Source organism: Momordica charantia (assembly GCF_013281855.1).
Source record: "Momordica charantia cultivar OHB3-1 chromosome 10 unlocalized genomic scaffold, Mcharantia_2.0 BLBB01000010.1, whole genome shotgun sequence".
Classification (NCBI taxonomy): domain Eukaryota; kingdom Viridiplantae; phylum Streptophyta; class Magnoliopsida; order Cucurbitales; family Cucurbitaceae; genus Momordica; species Momordica charantia.
In genome coordinates, this window is record NW_028275158.1 from 14019557 (window position 1) to 14034011 (window position 14455).

The 14455-nt window shown below is 34.9% G+C and overlaps 1 protein-coding gene across 2 annotated transcripts; it reads left to right on the top strand.

Annotated features, from left to right (window-relative positions):
• Window positions 1-9610: 9610 nt before the first annotated feature.
• On the top strand, window positions 9611-11561 carry LOC111023915 (WAT1-related protein At3g30340-like). Of its 2 annotated transcripts, XM_022301423.2 has the most exons (6): window positions 9617-9859; window positions 9986-10048; window positions 10127-10243; window positions 10589-10979; window positions 11055-11206; window positions 11361-11561. In XM_022301423.2, the coding sequence occupies exons 1-6, from the start codon at window positions 9687-9689 to the stop codon at window positions 11497-11499; spliced, it is 1035 nt and encodes a 344-aa protein (XP_022157115.1). In that variant the 5' UTR covers window positions 9617-9686; the 3' UTR covers window positions 11500-11561. The 2 variants fall into 2 exon arrangements, with proteins under 2 accessions (XP_087975058.1, XP_022157115.1); XM_088118932.1 differs by lacking the exons at window positions 9986-10048; window positions 10127-10243 and having other exon boundaries at window positions 9611-9859.
• The last annotated feature ends 2894 nt before the right edge of the window (window positions 11562-14455 follow it).

Sequence of the window (14455 nt, forward strand, 5' to 3'; positions counted from 1 at the left end):
GATGGTTCGCTGTCTTTTTGTCGTAGTGCCGGGAAGAGAACTGGGCAAGGAACTACCTTCTCAGCTGAGAGTAGGTCGAGATCGACCTGGCTGGCAGTCTCCGGTACCACAATCGCGCGCTGCCAGTAAGCGCAATCTGAAAGGCGCGGCATTTGATTGCGTCTGATGCCGCTTGGAAGTCCATGAGGCCTTCAAAGACCTCGACATAGTCCTTGGGGTCCTTCGTCCCGTCATAAGGCTTCACGGTAGAAGCTTTGAACTTCGGAGGGATTGGTGCTTCCAAAACGTTCGAGGTGAAAGGCGATTCTCCCAAGTCGCCATCGTTCAGCGAATCGTCTTTCTGCTCGCATTTGGCCTTTAAGGCCTCCACCTGAGCATCGAGCTCCCCCCTCAGCTGGTCGAACTCCTCCCTTGTGATTATCCCTGCGGGATTGTGAGAGGATTCAGCCTGCTGGTTGGAACTCCTGTGTGAGCGGGACGGTGACTGCCCTTTTCGGGGAGATGAGCCTCTCTTTCTGTTGAGATGCTCACGGAGGACTCCCCTCTGGTGAGTATACCCCTCGCTCTCGTTGTCTTCGGGATGTTCCTCCTCGGCCGGGCCGAGGTGGGAACCCCTTTGCTCGCGTACGTCCGCGCGCGTCACTCGATTTTCAGATTGGGACCCTGCGCCTGCAGCCAGCATCATGTCGTTATACATTTCCTCCATGGAGCGCATTTGTGTGCGCATTGCCTCCATCTCTCTCTTGAGCGCATCAAGGTTCTCGCTTGTTGGATCCGGGGCTGGACCCCGGGCGCCCTTCTTAGAGGTCCCACCTCGGCCACGGGTGGCCTTGGACGTCCTCGGGTGCGCAGGCGGTAGGGCAGGTGCGGTGATCCGTGCCGACCTACGGAGGGGTTCCGTTACTGGGCCGTCGTGACCTTGCCCCTCTACCGCTGCTGCTCCGACCTCTCTCTGGTGGGCATCGCTGGCAGCTAGAGTCCTTCGATCTGTCGTATTGGTCGAGTTCGCTGGTTGAACCATGTTCGCTCGCGCGTTGGTTTAAAGGAATTGGGATGACTTAGATTGTCTCCCCACAGACGGCGCCAAATGTTTATGCAAGTATATGCACAACAGTGTATTTCTGATTGCAGCTCGAACTCGGCCTCCGGACCGATCTGAATACTTGGGCGGACCTGCACAAAAAGGTGAGCACTCCGACGATCAAGTCTGCATAGGTCGGATTCCCAGTTTAGTTCGAGGTCAAGAATCATCGTACCTGATCGTGGAGTAAGGCCCTCTACTTATGGGTGGTAGTCCCGCCAATCTTGCGACGGTTACACCCGGTAATCTCGGGACCGTCGGTTACGCCCGGTGATCTCGGGACCAACGGTTACGTCCGGTAATCACGCCGCAGACAGTTGCTCACATCGGCCCCTATCGAGCCTCTGGGCAGGTCGGACCTGAGCCAGGTTCACCTCGGCCCTCATACTTAGCTTTCGCCGACGTTGGTGGCAGCCATCTCGGCTATCCGAGCTAGGCATGACTTCATGGGCCATCTTGGAGCACCAATAGGGGTCCTCCACGTGTCCAGGGTACTTAATCCCAAACAGGTTTAATTGAATATCTTTATTCCAAGTTCGTGCTTTGTTCCAAAATGGAAAAACAAAAAGAGATGGGAGTGGAGGGATTTTCAAAATACCATTTCTTAACGTACCTCATTGAATCAATTTAATATAGATGAAATGAAGGTATTTCCAACGCAAAAAAAAAGAAAGGGAAAGGAAAGGATATTAAAACAAAAGAAAGCACGGGAAATGAGGATGTTTGGTTTAAAAAAGGAGCTTTCAATATTGATGTGAAAGAATAATAGAGGTCCATGGTAGGTAAAACAATAAAAAGAAAAATTAAAATGGACGGCACCATATGTACATCTGTCATGTCCTAATAACCGCTAAATATAATTTGATTATTTTTCTGATAATTGTTGGATGTAAAGTCGAAATATAATTTTATAATTATGTTAATTCAAACATAGTTATCATCCTAATAGTTTGATATCTCACTATTAAAAAAAACAAATTTATGACCCATTAATCGATATATATATATATATCTCGTGTTGTTTGACTTTGCAAGTTGGATCCTTATAATAGGGGCGTCGACGACCACCTAAAACTATAACCGACATGGTGGAACTGGTCCCCAAATAGGGAGGAAATCACTGGATTCGCACCCTGTGGGACTCGACCGAGGAGGGGGTATCCCCATCTGAACAGGAGTCGCACCATGCCACCACCCACCCATGGTCCCACCATTAAAAAAATATAAAACCAATCAGTCATGTAGTTTATACTTTGTCAAATTAGTTTCTTTTGGAAAATAGAGAAATCTAACCCATGTTCAGAAAAGTTTACCCAACCTAAAACAAAAATTGCATGTTAAGAATCGAACATCTCACAAATGAAAGAAGTTACGTGAGACCACCTACCGATACGGAAAACATGAGCGTAACTCAATTTCCACCCCCACATGCGGAAATAAAATTATATATATATAAATAAATCGTGAGATAGACTTGTTTGAATTTTCAACAATATAGGCTACTATTTAATGTGTGTTTACTATTTAATTAAACAAATGAATTGAACTAATTATCTCTAAGTTTCATCGGAGGAATACTTATAAATTGAACATGGTGAATGTGTAAATACCATAAGTTAATTTCTAGTTTGATGAGCATCCAAAAATTGGAATTAAACTAGCATTTTGTAACCGGCTTGTGGTTTTTTTGTCGATTACAAACGAGTCCTAACTCAAGTAAGAGATCACGATCATTTTCTCTCTATCCCTTTGAAGAGAAATGTCTTCTTCATACATTACATAAAATATTTTAGAAGTAATCAAAGTCATTTTTTGATTCATATAGGCTTTAAAGTTCAAATCTCATGGATCTACTTTCAACTATGGATTCAAATACACTTTAATTCGCTGGACTCTTGAATTGACGTGGAAAATTGATCCACAACTTTTAAGATTTTGGATTTTATTAGAGGGACAACTATGAGCCTCTTTGATAACCCTTTCGTTTTTAGTTTTTTACTTTTGTTTATTAGTTTTTGAAAATCAACGCTGTTAATGATAATCAATAAAATTTAAAATTTTATGTTTTTCAAAATCTTATGTTTTCTCCGACATAATTATCCCTAACAAATTTTCTTTCTCACCCTAAAATTTTTTTCTTCATAATTTTTTCTCAAATTTTTTGCTTTTTTATTTTTTATATTCATTATTATTTTTTTCTCTCTCTCAAAAATTTTCATCTCTATTTCTTTTTATTATTTTTTTCTTTTTGTTCTAATAGTTCACTCTTATTTCTCTCGCTAAAAATTTAATATTTTCTCAAACTTTTATATCTCTAAAATTTTTCTTTTATAACTTTTTTTTTCTCTCTTTCTAATCTATTTTTCTATGAAAATTATATTTTCTTTTTTCTCTTTCAAAATTTTTCACTATTACTTTTATTTTGTTCTTAAGAAAATATATTTTGAATCTTGTTTTTATCTCTAATTTTTTTACTATAATTTTTCTTTTTCTTTCTAGTTTTATCGTATATTTTCCTCTCAATTTTACTCTTTTTGTTTCTAATCTTTTGCTCTTTTTGTCTTTTAACTTTTTTCACTATTTTCTTTTCTACATTTTGTTCCCTATCTTTGTAAAATTTATCTTTCAAAACTGTATTTTAATCTCTATAAACTTGTATTTTCGTGTCTCTAAATGTTTGTTAATCATTTCCGTTTTTAGTTTTTTAGTTTTTGGTTTCTGTGCTTTTTGTTTTTAGCTTTCTTTTTTTAAAAAACAAAAAATCATATATATTTGATAACTTATTTCTTTTTTGTTTTTTAAAAATCGGAAAATCAAACATATGTTTGATAACCAGTTTGGTTTTCTTATGCTTTTAAAAAGTTAGAAAATTGAAAATATATGTTAGTGATAGAAAATTCTACCTAAAATATTATAGATGACAACACCATGTCGGGTAGGAGTTGAGATGTCCTCTTCCACTAAAATTTTTAATTCTCATCTCCAACCCATTCTCCAATTCTGTGAATCGTGGTCTAGGTTCAAGAATCCTCGTTCAGGGACGAGGATCTTCACGAGAAAAATTATTGGTTTAATAATTAATTTTAATTATTTTTAGAAATTAAAAAATAAGAAGTAATTAAGATATATAAGTTACATTATTTATATTATTTTACTAAACAAAATTATTATTTACTAGTATAAATAATTAGATTAATATTTATTCATAATTAGTAAAATAATTAATAAAATATATATTACTTATATGAAAAATAGAATGGGACATGGTAGAAAATTCATTATCTATTCTGAAAGTGACGACTCGACCCTACGAGAATGTAGACACATTAAAATAAAAGTTTAGAGATATAAAAACAACTTTTCAAAACACAAATGTAAGAGAGGGTAAATTCTAGAGAGTTAGAGAAAAGTTAGAAAACTCAAGAGTAAAGCTAAAGTCAAAATAGAAAATTCTAGAGAGAGTAAGTTGAGAGATACATGTTAAAGAAACAAAAAAAAAAATTAGGAAGGTTGATGCAGAAATTTGGCTTACTGGGATCTCACCAAATTCGCACCAATCTCCTAAAATAGAGGGATCGATGAGACCTGCAAAATATAATAGCATTAAGACCGGTGTGGCTCTTGCCACATGGACTTCGATGCTTTTAGTATCAGAGTAGTCGAGTTAGAGAGTAGGGTGTTTTGACATACGTCTAGGGTTTGGCTAACCCTTCCATTTATAGAAGTCGAGTTCTGATCTCTTTAGGGTTTACCCCAATGCTCATACATCTAGGAAAAATAAATATCCAGGCCCGCTCACTTCGTTGTGAGCTTTAGGTCGAATCGAGAATTAAGGCGGAATAATTCGAGTGAGACTACGAAATGGTCGGGATGAACCGCTTCAGTTCTCGTTCGGGGGGCCGAGAACTACTCAGCGCCCATGAGGCCTCGGCTCTGAGGCCTGGTTGATGCCGACTACTGGTTGGCTAGGGTCCGGTCCAAGTTGTCGGGTGTCGGCCTCCCTTTCCTGGTTCGTGCTTTCTCTCGGGTTTCCTTCGGCCCCGTCGCTTGGTCTATTCTCCTTTTATCTCCCCATTATAAAGGAAGATAAAAAGAAAAATTTGTGTGAAAACAAAATTTGGACAAGAAAATATTCAACATATATTAGTTACATAAAATAAATAATTAAAAAGAGAAAGATACCATAGAAAGAAAATTGAAATTGAACGCAAAAGCATATGGATAGAGAAACGTTGAGATATATATTTTTTACAGGAAAAATAATCTAAATAGAGAAACAAAAGTTATAAAATGAAAAATTTGAGAATGAAAAACATTTGAAAAAATATTAAATTTTTAGGAGAGAGAAAAATAAAACTAATATTTTAGAAGAAAAGAAAAAATTATAAATTTATGCAAACCAAAATTTTTAAGAGGTAGAGAAATATTTCAGAGATTAAATTTTAAAGAGAAAAATATAAAGTTTTAGATTGAGAAATTTAGGTAAAAAATATTTTAGAGTGATAAAAAAATTATAAGTAATAAATATGTCAAAGAAAAAGACGTTGAGCATTAGGGAAAAAAACAGAGATTTTGAAAAACAAAACTGGTTTTTAAAAACTTTTCTTTTTTTAGTGAGGATTTCAAAAAACGATTTTAGAAATAGAAAATTGATTTGGCTAGGAAATGAGCTTGCTAAAAATGAAAAAGGTTATTAAATCGGCTTAGGAATCTAACCATGAATATTAATTAATTGCTAAAATTATGCGCCTTTCATTTGCAACAACCATGCTGTAAATTCATTAATTAAAGAACAAACTTATAAAGTATCATCCTAAGAACTGATATTGCAGAAACTCATGTTGAAAGAACGTGAAGCATCTAATTACAATTTTGTTGATTCATTTACAAATATTTTTTAGACTAGGTGGTCTAAAAACTCACAAGTATGACAGACATTGCAAACTCTAGATCCAAAATTAGCATAATTCTACTTTTTAGTTCAAATTCATCCATGTGAAATGCTGTTTACATTTCAAGATAAAGAGAAATCAGGAGAAATTACATCTTTGAAAAAGCACAGAGAATCTTCCCCATCCAAATTGCTAAGACTCCAACATGCAGATGTTTTTTTTTTTTGGAAACAGACTCCCAGCGTGCAGTGTTGGTAAAAGCAAAAATTTAATATATATTGATTACAATTTACGCCCTATAACTTATATAATGAATGAGAGGGGGAGACCGGAATTAAGAATGTCTTGTTCTAAAGGGAAAAAAAAAATTGTTGGTTAGAGTCGCTTTCAATATTGCCTTTCTTTCTCTATTTAAGCTTTTTACATGCCACGATTTCCTTTTCCACAATGTTTCTCTTTGGATTTGGCACATTGTTCTTCGTGCCATAACCTCAATTGACATTACCAGAATATGTATCTCCTCTTTTCCGACATATATATTATTTTATTTCATAGAATATTGGAATCATTATTTTTAAATGTGGCTGATAGGTCAAATCATTAACAAAAATAGTACCGATATTATGATATTGTCCACTTTGAGAGTAAGAAGAGACAAATCCATTTGAGGAACTCCAACTCTGCTAAATTTTAAAATATATATTAATAATTACTATATTATTTCAAATATTTCCTTCCGTTTAGTGTTGTCCATGTCTCCAATCCTCGTTGAGAGTTAGAGTTTGACTCTTGAGTTCGCCGTATTGAGTTATTTTTAATATATTTTTTTATTATAATTTTTTAAAATCTAATTGTTGAATATTACTAGTCCAAAATCTTTATTTTAGCATTATTGCTCCTTCGCTTCAAAATTTAAAATTCTTGTGTCAATTGAAAAAGACGAAAGAAAAAAAATCATAGAATTTGAAAATGATAGAATTGGTGTGGTTCTACGTCATTTTTTATAAAAAAATTAGGAAATTTTCTTTATTCTTGATCGTCGCTTTGATTTATAATTGTAACAAAAAATTTAAAGGGTTGGTTTTATTTTTAATTTATATATTGTTGCTATGTAGGTAATTTTTTTTATATAAATGAGTATATAAATATCATTTTTTCTTCTCTATAAATCATCAAAATTTTGAAATTCTATTGATTTTTTTATTTAATTTTTAATTTGAAATTTATGGAATCTGAATAACTAAACAAAACCCTTTAAAAACTTTTTTATATGTATTTCTTATTTTATATAAAAATATAAAGTAAACAATTTAGACTTCTATGTCTTAATCTCATAATTTTTTATAAATAGTTTAATTTATCTTGAAAATATTTATAAGTATAGAAAATAATTGTCTAAGTTTGATTCTCTTTCTTCTAAATCTATATAGAATATTTAATAAAACATCTATTAAAACTTGGTAAATTATGAGTTAAATACTCATTCATCTGTGTATTATTATGAGCCACCTTTAACCAAGTGTCACTCCTCTTTGGTGGAGCATACTGCTTGTCACATAGGTCAACCACATGGATTCCTATGACTATGTCATGAAGGCTCACTAATTTGAACTTACCAAGTTTTGTTCTGTCCATGGATATTGACAATTAAACAGAAGTCCCTCTCGGACTAGTGAGACCCCTTGTTCAAGTCTTAAAGTCAGCACTTAAAGTAACACTCATCTACTTACCCTAAAGTCGGGAATGAGTGAATTCCATCTTGCGAAGTTATGTTCTCAGCTCCCCACTCATACTAGTCCCCAAGATGATAGACATGTTGAGTCGGTGTCTCGGGCAACTCTCACCCATACAAATCTAAGGACAATTTCTCATGGGCAGAAGTCAATCACTCCTCTGGATTGAGATCGAGTTACATGGTCATCTTGTGAAATCTTAATCAAATTAGTTAATGGTGTTACAACTAAAGATTGATAGTAGTTTTGTGGTTTGATCTTATACAAACTCATGGTATAGGATACCCCCACTTGCATGTCTCCACATAAACGATTCAAATTGAGTCATTTGTAACTTTTACAAAGTGGGTCGTATCAATAGTGTCAACAGGAAAAACCCAACCTTATTCATATACTATATATCATTTAGGTTATTATTAGAACATTATCCGACTGTATATCTACTATATAACGTGTATGTGAATTATATATCATGTATATCAGTTATATATTATTCCAGTTACATTAAATTACCTCGGATGTTAGTTTATTGGATTTGGGTCAATGCAATTCTAAAACTTCAAACAAAACTTTATTGAACAAATAATTTGTTTTACATTTAGAAACCATGAGTTTAGGGCATAAAAACTAACCAGCTAACTTTCACGAATTAGCTTCAATTTTCTAGCATCATTTTTGCTGCCACAAAACATTCAAAGTACCACGTCTAGGTAGAGAAGGCCTATAAAAGAAACCATGAAAATTTTACATCTTCTCCACTTGGTGAGTGGCAAGCATTTGCTCAATTGTAAAGATATCAAATTCCTTACCGCGACTGAAAAGCGTCACCAGAGATTGAAAGACCCGAGCAAGGTACTCTATACATTCGATCCCAATAGCACTTGAGCAAGGTTGAATTCACTCAAGAATTGCTAGGCAAAAGGCTGGATGGCCAACTTGATGCCAACAACAAACATTTTGTCATAAAATCCTGCATGCCCAAAGGGGAATTGCTGATTGACTCACCCTCGTGAGGCAATCGCATCTTGACATTCACCATATCGTTGTACCTATACCAAAACTAAGGAGCAACTTTAAACAGCTGGACTCGATATTCGATGGGTCTTTCATAGAAGTTGAGGTCATCCCACCTAACAAATCGCTGCCTTGAGATGAAACGTCAGGGACCCTTGTCCCAACACTTCTATAGGGTGCGAAATTACAGAGTTCAAGAAGAGCGGTAATAGACGCACAACTGACTTGGAAAATAGAAGGCAACTACGACAAAAACAAAGGGTAAAAATCCTCTCCATAATATCAAAAGTGGGAGAGGAAACATCCAGCACTTAATCGAAAATAAGGAAACAGATTAGTGTCGCGCCCGCATTGGGATATGACAAATGACTACGATCGTAATATTCGAAGATTACACATGTGGAATAATGGCAGCCGTCAAATAAGCGGCACAACTGACGACTTGGATTCGTAAGGAGAATAACCGTCACACCTTCCTAACTTCTCATTGCCCACTGATATAGGCTAGCTCTTGTAGAGATTGAGAGCTATAATATTGACCTTTTAACTAAACCAATCCAATATGACGATCACTTATAAGACAGTCGGGTAAACCCCAATTCTGGTATGCTCGACTCCCTCATGAGATATATTACTTACTTTCAATCATCTATACCGACTTAGAAATTAGAGTGCTCACCTCTTTTTTATAAGTTCCTCACCAAGCGGAATAGATAACCCTTTTCCTTGGACAGACCGAACTTAATAGGGTACGAATTTCCTTACCAAAAGAAAGAAGAAAAAAAAAACTAGTTATGAAAAGGATTTGAACTAATCTTAGTTTGTGGCCAACTTGTTTGGTAGAGAGAGATAAAGTGGCCCTCAGTACGTCTATAAATATTTACATCCTCCACAGACACAAACCTTGTATTTCTCAAAGGACGACAATTAAGAAATTGAAAAACTAGGAATTGAGAGACAAAGGGCATGAAGGATATGAAGCCGTTGATGGCGATGGTGGGTGTAGATTTGGGTTTTGCCATAGTGACTATTCTGATGGAGACCGTAATTAATGATGGAATGAACCACTTGGTTCTCATAACTTATCGCCTTGGAATTGCTGCCATTTCTTTGGCCCCCATTGCATACTTTTATGAGAGGTCTTAATTTCCCTTCCTTATAAATTTTTCTTCTTTTTTTTTATTTTTTATATTTTGAATAATTCGAATTTGGTTTGGCTTTTTTTTTTTCCTCTCTTCTTCTTCTTTCTGTGCTTTCACTTGTAGGGATGGTCGAGCGAAACTCTCCTTCCGCATCCTTTGTTACTTGTACTTAAGCTCCATTATTGGGTTAGTTGTTGTATGTTTTGAGAATTGAGAATTGAGAATTGAGAATTGAGAATTGATTAGTGTGCTTCCACCTTGTAGGGCTTCGCTCACCCAATATTGCTTTCTTTTGGGCATCGAACACACTTCTGCCGCTTTTGCCTGTGCATTTCTAAACATGATCCCTGTTGTCACTTTTATCATGGCTCTTCTATTTAGGTACTTCAATTTTTTATTTGGACAAATTGCATTAACTACCACTAAGGTATGAATTACAACCTTAAACTTTCAATGGTAAAAATTAAACACGTGATCTTTTTCAAGTCAACAAATTGCACTTGAAGTATGATAATTGTTAAAATTACCCCCAAATTTTCAATTATAAAAATAATATAAAGCCAAAAAAACTGCACCCCTAAGACTTCTCATTTTAAAAAATTAAACTCTCAAACTTTAAAAAATTAAATTTATTTTTATTTTTAAAACTTCCCACTCCCATTTGGAAAATAAAGGTGAACCCGGCCATTTCGATTAATATTATTTTTCCGGCCTCCGGGTGGGCAGGATGGAGACGGTGGAGTTGAATTCAAACAGTGGAAAAGCAAAGACGCTAGGGACAGTGGTTTGCATCTCTGGCGTGGCGCTGTTGATCGCGTACAAAGGGCCGGCTTTGGCCAACAGTTCGTACACAGCCAAAAAAGCCGCTGCCACCGCGGTGAAGAAGACGAGTTGGACGTTGGGGTGCATAGCTCTGGTTGGTGGAACCCTGCTGTGGTCGTCCTGGTATCTCCTGCAGTCTGACATCGGGAAGAGATATCCGTACGAGTACACCAGCACCGCCATCATGTCCTTCTTTGCCGCCACTCAGTCCGCCGTCTTCGGCCTCCTCACGGACGCCACGCTTTCCTCCTGGACCCTTCGTGGCAGCATTCAAATCCTCACTGTTCTATACTCCGTAAGTACTTTTAAAATGAATTTATTTGTTGTGCTCGGGCTTGTAGGGAATCTGAAATCTAAATTGAAATGGCAGGGGATGATCGGATCGGGGCTGTGCGTGGTGGGAATGTCATGGTGCGTTAAAAAGAGAGGTCCAGTTTTCACTGCAGCCTTCAACCCACTGGTTCAGATAATTGCTGCCGTGTTCAGCATTCCCGTCTTCCACGACCCACTCTATCTCGGAAAGTAATTAACTAATATAACCAACTCCTAAATTTGTTCTCTTTCTAATCTCATTCTCAAGCACCCAAATTGGTAACAATTTGTGTCCAATTCTATAATTATTTTGTATATTAATAACACAATTAGTGACAATAATGCCCATGAATCATTCCACCAGCTTGTTGGGGTCGGCGATTGCGATAATTGGACTCTACATTTTGCTATGGGGGAAGGAAATGGAGAGGTGTCCTTCACAGGTGGTTGTTATGGAGGGAAGTGTATCTACAACTGCTCAGACGATGGAATTACAAGATTAACCATTGGAGGAAGGAAAAAAAATACTAAAAATAAAATAAAAATATGATATGTTACATTTTAATATTTATTTATAATTCATTATGAGTGTGTTTTATTATTTAATTTTAGAGTTAAAAGTTTAGAGATTTTATCAAACTGCGGAAAAACCTATTTGAAAAAGACAGGTTAGAAATTTATTAATTTTATATTAAGTTACCAGATCTAAAATTCTTATACATACCTCTCATTTCCACACTCTCAACTTTAAATTGTAGAGTGGTTTGAGCTACACAATAATATTTCAGTTAGACTGTCGATGATTGATAAATAGATATAGACGACTTGAATTTTTTTTAAAGAGAACAAGATAGAGGTAACTTCTCAACCTTAATTAGTTAGGTGTTTGTTTCTCAAATTTTTACTGCAATTACATTTATTATTAATAATTCCAAAAACATATTACTATGGAGATGATTACAAGATCATCCATGTAAGGAAACAAAAGAGTCAGTGAATGTAAAAAAAATAAAATAATAAATAAAAATAAAAGAAATAAAAACTTAAAAGGTGAGGTTACAAGGTCTCATGTCAAAGGATAATTTAAGTGGGTGGCTAGATTTGAACCTCATTTTAATAAATGACCAATAATATCATAATTGGCACAAATTGCGAACCAAATTCTCAAGAGAATTTAAAGAGGGTTGATTTTACAACTTTACCCTTATTCTATTTTTAAACCTTAGTTTAATTTGAGATTTATTATATTTAAAAACAAACTTGTATTTCCCTTATGTGAGGGATAACTGGTTTTACATTAGATTATTTCATTTTGGAAGGACAATTTTAGGAATAAATTAAATCTGAATTCTTTTATAAAATCGATTTTATTGTTAAATTAATTTTCAAACCAAATTTAGTGTTAACTTAATTTTGGATCCTTATTGAGCAATTTTATTTCCAACTTTAATATACTTTTTTTAACCAAGACTAACTACCTCAATAATCATATTTGCACTTAGATTTTCATCTCTATCAAAATAATGGTTAACTTGGTTATAATATATTTATTTGCTTCTTGGATATTTACCTGTAATTATTGTCACAATTTTCACCGATGTGTATATATGCTTAATACCTCAATGATATTTGCACTTATATTTCTATCTCTATCAAATAATACATAGTTAGTTTTATATTTATATTGACTTATTGTATATTTATCGTTGATTATTTGTATAAACTTTCACCAATGTTTATATATATAACTATTTCGATGATATTTACACTCAAATAAATATACATAAAGTCAACAATAATATGCATCAAAGGTTGAGAGTCAATGATCATAAGTAAATCCAAGTAACATGAAAGGTAAGTTAGGCTTATATACAAAAAAAATTCAATAATCTAGAAACGAGAGGTAAATATGCGTTCACATAAACATGTCACAAATCTTGTCATAATTACAAGCAACAATGTCTACAACGATTTCAAAATCACTCGGATGTCAGTTCGTAATGACAGTATCTTATCTCATCTCATGGAATGCATTACCAGAAATATTCATTTACCCGATGAAAAGGAAGTTGCACGCCTCTCGTTGTTCAATAATGGTGTAAACAAGTTTTTTATTATGAGGGATGTGACATGGGTTCTATCGGTTCTATTGAATGAGTTGGGGAGTGATTGTTGTATCGTTGTGGATATTGCCTTTGTAGATACCGACATTGACCCCAAAAAAGAAGTGCGACACGAGTGCAAACTACTATAGATACTGACATTGATCCCATAAATGCTTCTTTGATATTTACCTTCGATTATTTGCATATTTTTCACCAGTGTGTATATATGCATAACTACCACACTCATATTTACACTTAGATTTCCATCACTATCAAATAATATATAGTCTGGTTTTAAATATTTGCATTAATTGGTATATAGAAATCTCTAACAAAATTCGCAAGAAACAGGATATCATTTAAATTCATTTTAAAACAAGAACAGAGCATTCGTCTTCTATGGACAGTAAACAAACATTGTCATGTTCTCATAAAAGTTACTTTGCATACCTGCATTGATTTGTAAATGCAAGTACCATCCTGTTTGGGATTTTGGATTCAAAATAAATGAGAGCGCAAGTGTACACCCGTCACAAGTAGTAAAACGGAACGAGTATTCCGAGTATCGATCCTCAGGGACAAATGAAGTTTTTTATAGGAAATATTAATGATCGGTGACTTTGTAATTGAATTTAGGGTAACAAATAATAAGGATAATGATAGTTTTGATATTTAAAAGCTCATGCAATAAACCCAGCCCAGTTACTTCAAATTAGCTAAAATTATGCAAACTTTTTCCAACTAGGCGCTAGGCGCCTCTCATAAATTTTCTTCGGTTTTACTTCGCTATCTTCTTATGTCTAAGTGATTTTGAAGGTTTAAGTCCATTCCTAATATGTCTATTAGAAAAAATAACTTAATTTAGTAAAAACCAACCGTAACCTTAGGTCGAGGTCCTATATCTAGGCTACCCGAGCGAAATCTTTATGTCTAAAGTATTTCTCTCTAAAGTTAAATCATTAAAGTTGTGAAAACGTATCAACCCTTTCAGTATTGATGCTTGGTTAAAACATTCATTGGCCAAATCAAGTTTTAACTTATGAAAACAACTTTAAGTAATAAAAGAGGAGAAAAACGCCTTTTGCCTTGTTGGATTTTAAAAACTTTAACTAACTATCCATAACCGGGCTTGGGAAAAATAAATTTAGCTCATGATGATAAAGGAAAAACAGAATTTAATGTTGATGGAAGTAGACAACATGATTAAAAGATTAAAACAAGCTAAAAATGGTATAGTTGTAACCCGAATGACCCTAACCCGTTCTCTTTCAAGATTGGGGAGCAATACTCGGTCGATTCCTCAAGGTTGAGTGATTACAACTTCGTAATGAGAAAGAGAGAGATAAGAGTAACA